Source organism: Corylus avellana, chromosome 10, assembly GCF_965113065.1.
Source record: "Corylus avellana chromosome 10, dhCorAvel1.hap1.2, whole genome shotgun sequence".
NCBI lineage: Eukaryota > Viridiplantae > Streptophyta > Magnoliopsida > Fagales > Betulaceae > Corylus > Corylus avellana.
In genome coordinates, this window is record NC_142499.1 from 2083081 (window position 1) to 2089309 (window position 6229).

The 6229-nt window shown below is 40.5% G+C and overlaps 2 protein-coding genes across 2 annotated transcripts; both read right to left on the reverse strand.

Moving 5' to 3' along the window:
• Nucleotides 1-1458: 1458 nt before the first annotated feature.
• On the reverse strand, nucleotides 1459-3645 carry LOC148583237 (uncharacterized). Its single transcript, XM_088511313.1, has 6 exons — nucleotides 3515-3645; nucleotides 3132-3365; nucleotides 2950-3042; nucleotides 2761-2862; nucleotides 2136-2655; nucleotides 1459-1620 (listed from the first exon to the last, which is right to left on the reverse strand). The coding sequence occupies exons 1-6, from the start codon at nucleotides 3614-3616 to the stop codon at nucleotides 1574-1576; spliced, it is 1098 nt and encodes a 365-aa protein (XP_088367439.1). The 5' UTR covers nucleotides 3617-3645; the 3' UTR covers nucleotides 1459-1573.
• A 5-nt stretch (nucleotides 3646-3650) lies between these two features.
• On the reverse strand, nucleotides 3651-5992 carry LOC148583238 (uncharacterized). The gene is made up of 7 exons (XM_088511314.1): nucleotides 5939-5992; nucleotides 5582-5839; nucleotides 5380-5485; nucleotides 4648-5264; nucleotides 4125-4437; nucleotides 3869-3994; nucleotides 3651-3765 (listed from the first exon to the last, which is right to left on the reverse strand). The coding sequence occupies exons 1-5, from the start codon at nucleotides 5953-5955 to the stop codon at nucleotides 4428-4430; spliced, it is 1008 nt and encodes a 335-aa protein (XP_088367440.1). The 5' UTR covers nucleotides 5956-5992; the 3' UTR covers nucleotides 3651-3765; nucleotides 3869-3994; nucleotides 4125-4427.
• Between the last annotated feature and the right edge of the window lie 237 nt (nucleotides 5993-6229).

Consider the following 6229-nt stretch of genomic DNA (forward strand, 5'->3'; position numbering starts at 1 on the left):
AATTTGTTATAAAAAATAATTGGCTACCGACACCCTATGAGCCTTATCACATGCAAGTTCTTTTCTTGATTGTGGCTTTGTGGGTAATTGAGCCTGAAAATTTAAATCCTTACTAGTCACTAATCAGAATATCAATCAAATATCATTCAGCAGACCCAAAAGATCGAGAGAATACCTCACATTATCAGTGGCCATTTTTCTTTTCCTTTTATCTTTCTTTCTTTTGGTGGGACCTAAAGGTACAATTATATATATATATATATATATATATATATATATATATATAGATCGATCGGATAGCTTCACCGAGAAGTTTGAGTGAAGGAAGAGTGTTAAGTATGGAGTTTTTGTGTCTTAAGAGGTAATTCAATCGGCTGTGGACCACGCTTAATGAATTAAAGGCCAATAGTTCGAATTTTTCCTCCTCTTTTTTTATTTGGACATGTCAAAAAAATAAATAAATAAAAGAGAGTAAGGGGTTCTTGTAATTCAGCAAGTACCATAAAGTTTGTTTGAGGGTTGCGCTTGATTGCTAGGTGTAGAAAATTTCAGAGAATTTGATTGATATTTGATCGAGCGATTTGAGATCGAATTCGATCAATTGAAAATGCAATCTTTGTTTGACCGAGCAAACTTGAAATAAGGGCAATTTTGTACTTTTTTTATTTTTTTATTTCACTACAAAAAACACATTTTTTGCTGACCCATGGTTACTGACGTGTCGGACGACCTGACACGTCAGTAAATCTTGCTGACGGGGCTTTCCTGACGTGTTTCGGTCGTGAAGAATGTTGGTGTCAGGAAATCGGAATTCCTGACGTGTCGAAATTGACACGTCAGAAATTACTGACGTGCTGAATTTTCACACGTGAGTAAATCTTCTGACGTGTGAAAATTGACACGTCAGGAAATTCCTGACGTGTCAGTTTTTGACACGTCAGGAAATTACTGACGTGTCAAAAACTGACACGTCAGGAATTTCTTGACGTGTCGGTTTTTGACACGTCAGGAAATTACTGACGTGTCAAAAACTGACACGTCAGGAATTTCTTGACGTGTCGGTTTTTGACACGTCAGGAATTTCCTGACGTGTCAAAAACTGACACGTCAGTAATTTGGTTCAAAACGAACCAAATTTGCCGACGTGTCAAAAATTGACACGTCAGTAATTACTGACGTGTCAATTTTTGACACGTCGGCAAATTTGGTTCGTTTTGAACCAGATTTTTTCCCTCCCCCCTATATTTTTTGTGATTTTTTTCAAGACTATACCCGAATTTTGTGTTACGGTTCACCTGATATTCAATCTATCCATCAAAACCATGCAAATAATATACAATTTTTTCATCAAATAACATACATCATATCCATTAACATCAATCACAAACTACCCATCAAAACTAACTTCAACACACCATAATAACACAAATAACATAATATATATACACCAATCACAAATATATATATAAACTAACTTCAACACACCAAAAATGTCACATACTAACATAATATACACAAATACAATTACATCAACTTATACACAACTGTGAATAGCCTCAAATTCTCGACCAGACTAGCGATCATTGACATCCATAGCATCCTCTCGACGATGTCCATTACCTGCAAATGATAAAACAAACAATATTCACCAATAAAACAACCACCAAACAAATAAAATCCACTAACGTTAGATGATAATACAAACAATCATTGAGCCCGAATACAATTATAGAACTTCCATATAGGTTATTAATGTTGGGGGTTCAATGGAAGATATGATAAACACAAAGGGAAAGCGCCCTCCCTAGCATTGAGTGCATTTATATCTATTTATATTTAGAGTTACAAAATTAAGTTTATGAAGAACTGGTCTTGATGATATTGATATGCATGTATTGCTTCGTGCCATGCAGTTATATCCATTTATACGTGCATGAATAACTCTAAATAATTATCTCAACCAGCAAAACTCTAACCCACATCCATCACCAAACCAACCATGATATATAAACCAAATTTAAGCAAGATTTACAACATCATTAATTATTTAGAATGACTACAACATATCCAAATTCTAAATATATATATATAGGGACAGTTATAAAACTAAATTGACTATTAAAAAAAGTCAGTACCTGATCCACTGTCGACCGACGATCGCACCATCGCAAAGGGTGGGGAAGCATTGTCTGGTGGGGTGTGAAACCGGATCATTTCCTCAAGTTGGCGAAAACGGGCGTCAAACCTTGCCTGACGTTCAGCCTCCTGTTCAGCTGCCTGTCGCGCTACCCGGGCATTGTTCTCAGCCATCTGCTCCGCCACTTGCTGGGCTACCCGCGCATTGTTCTCGGCCAACAACGCATCCATCTCTTCCTTGTGCTTCGCCCTCTCCGCGTCAAGCGCTCTATCAAGTGTGTCTTGTGATATCGTGGAATACCTGACGTTTCCTGACCGTGCCTGTGACGGTGTATAGTATGAGTGTATGGTCCCCCGCACAGGCAGAATATTTGGTCCGGCCATCCGAACCCTACCGGCATACTCAGGCTTATTTCCCATTGCCTGGGCGAATGCGTCGTTTGGCGCCCACCTGACCGTTCCTTCTGTGATGCTAGACGATGCTGCAGGGTCGGTGGGTATAAGCTCATTCATCTTTTCCTGAATGTCACATTAATTATTGAGTCAGTGGGTCGCACAACTGTTAATCGCAAATAATTTATCAAATATACAAGCAAAACAACATATGAAAAGTGAATATCATACACATCTCTCCTTCACAATATCATTCGGATATCCACCGCCCTTCTTCGTGTGTGACTTGACATAATTGTGTGCACGAGTGGGTTGATGGCCCAAACGTTCGGCCTGCATTTAAAATAGGTAATTCATTTATTTTTAAATATATCAATACGATATAATGTTAGATATATATAGGATAAATTACACACGTACCTCCTCTTGTGTCAACCTGGCATAGCTCATTGATCCGGTGCAATGTGGTGAATCATTTAATGCTCGCAAGCTCTTCATTTTCGCCGCATACTCCTACACAGTTAACACTTTTAATATGTTAATACCAATACAATTACAATAAATGACAGTACACAACACTAAGAATTTAACTCATGACCTACCCTATTCTCCTGGGTACACCATCTCTCCAATAAGATATCCAGATCGACGGGATTGTACTCGCCTAGCGTCTGTCCCCCCAGTCTTGCCCGTATAGTGTCCGGCGTATCTTCCTCCGTAATGGCACATATTTTTTTGAGCTCGTGCCTCCAAGTCCGCAGCTTGGAGCCCATATCCTTAAATGCTTCATTTTTTACTGCTTCCAAGTTGTACTCGGGTGGAACGAAAAAGTATGCCTGCACAAGTTCAACATTGATAAATTAAAAAATAAAATAAAATATGTGTATATGCATTTACTTACTAAACACACATATATATAGCGTACTTAGAGTGTATATATACATATATACATTACTAGTGTTTAACTTATTATTAAAAAACATACCATCAAGGCGTCCCAAATATCCTCCTTGGTACGGTCCGGTACCTTCGTCCAATCGTCTGGTATTCGGACGAAATTTCCGCTCCTAACTATGTCTCCGGTCATCCGTCTGAACCGCACGGCACTAAATCCAACGGGCTGGCATGATGCATTGTACTCCAAAATGATCCGTTTGCCGGGGGGGACTCCCGGCCGCCTGTGCGAATCAAGAATGGTAAACACCTCAATAACGGTGTTTCCTTCAGAATCAGTACCTAACAAATTAAAAATTAGTTAGGTAAGTTATTTCGAATTCAATACTAGGTAACAAGTAAATTAAAACCAAATCAACAACGACATTAAAGTATATACACTTACTTATGATCCGGACCTGCCGAGGGCGTAACCGAGCGTCGGGAGCAGGGTTGGTGGGCTGCGGGTCATCTGTGGCCTGTACCCCACCTGCCATGTGTTCCTGGGCCTCTGTCTCAGTGTCCTCCAGACCTGCTTTGTAGTTTTTAATAATGTTTAGAATTCTATGAAATTGTAGTTGTAGTTAAATATAATTGATATTGCACCAATATAGTTAGAAACTTTCAATCTTTTGAATCTTTAAAAAAACAGTCGGGCGTACCTGCGCTATGCTGGGTGTAAAGCCGCTCGACATCGCCCTCATAACTCTGTCGTAACTCGCTGTACGGGTACGAATCAACCCGAAACCCGGTTTGGGCCATGCCTGCCCGAGTGTATGAAGCATGGACAGGGGTCTCCCCTTCCATCGTACCTGGAAGAACTGGTCGATATCCTTCCTGTATCCCAAGAAGCTGAGCAACGTCTTGTTGCTCGCTGTCATCAAGTTGGACTGCCGGAGACCCAGGCGACGTAGACTGCCGCACTGCGGACGAGCCCCTGCGTGCTTTCCTCTTCCCCCTTGTACTCATGGTACCCTGTAAAAAACACCACAAACCCAATTAATTTCTTAAACAATGTATGAAATATTTACTACATTAAGTATGCATGAATAATAGTGCTACATGAGATATATATCAGATTTTAGCAAATGCACAGCTTAATTAAGTGTGTTGATGTAATGTGCATGTAGTGAACAACTACCAATCAAAACATAAATATAAAATTAATTATACTACTATACATACGCTTCGGTTGGATCTAAGTCGTGTCTGACGTATTCGATATGATCTTGTAGATCGTGATCAACATTTCTGGGCAAAATAAGAGGCTCACACTCGTGGTAATTGACACATGAATCTTGATGTCCTTCAACCTGACCAACGTCGTATATGTTTCTAGGCTTGGTCCTTACTGCGCAAGCCCAATCTGGGCACCTATCATCTTGTACGTAAAATACCTGGTCAACTTGTGAAGTTAGCACATACGGCTCATCAGAAACCAGGTCTCCCGTGTGGACAAGGTTTTTGAAGTTGACAAGTACTATACCATACTCATCCACCTTGTACCCCTTGTCCCTCGTGTTGTCTGCCCAATCACACCTAAACATAACGTACTTAGTCCTGTCGTAATACTCAACCTCAACTATTTCCGTTAACTTCCCGTAGTACGTGTCGCCATCAAGAGTCGGCACACACACCCCGCTGTTCTGAGTCCTCTTTCCGGCATCAGATGCAATAGTGCGAAACAGCTTGCCGTTAACCACATATCTATTGTATCTGACTGCTGCCTCCCTCGGCCCTCTACAATGCATTACCAATTTGTCACCAAGTTCATTCCTGGATCGCTCGTCCAATTGATCGACCTGTGAATATATTACGTACAATGGAAACGCACGGTTACTAGCTTTAGTTGATTTTAAAAATTGCACGCAAATAACTCCGACAATTGTGATAAGGTAAACATCACATCATTCTTACGTAGTCACGGTACCACTCGCAGAACAAGTCATAATGTTGGGTCTCCAACTGAGCCTCTGTTGTTCGTCCCCTATTGCATGATCGCCTAAGCGTATCTATGTGCATCCTACAATTCGAAATTATGTTAATTATAATTCAATACGAGCAATATTGTCACAAGTTCATTGAGCATGCAATGTACCAACAAAAGATCTCTACTTACATCCGCAATTGATGAAACTCGTCCAAGTTGAACATAATATACCGGTGTATCTGTGTCATTGTGATTCGGTCGAGTCGGACTCGTGTTCCATTTCCCTTTGAACCATCCAGATTTCTTTGTATCCTATTGTGAAAGGTTGGTGTATTCTCTAAATATCTCGAACAAAACGTCACCAACTCAGTTGCTATGTAGCCCTCCGCAATGCAGCCCTCGGGAGCCGCTTTGTTGCGCACATTAGATTTGAATACTCCAAGGCTCCTAAATATGAACCAATACATATTTTCAGTTTAGTTAGTACTTGTCATGTATTGGCACCTGAAACCAAAAAATAGAAAAATATCCGTAAACAAATTTTACCTCTCTGCCGGATACATCCATCTATACTGTACAGGTCCACCGAGTCGGCATTCACGGATAAGATGCACGACCACATGAACCATGCTCGTAAAGAAGCTGGGGGGGAAAACTTGTTCCATCTTGCACAACGTGATACAGATGTCACACTGTAGTCGGTCAATATCCTGTTCGGTCAATGTTGTTGAACATAGGCACCTGAAGAATGTGGACATCTCAACAAGAGGTCTAACCACATTGCTTGGAAGTGAACCACGCAATGCAATAGGTAGAAGCTGCTGCATCAGTACATGA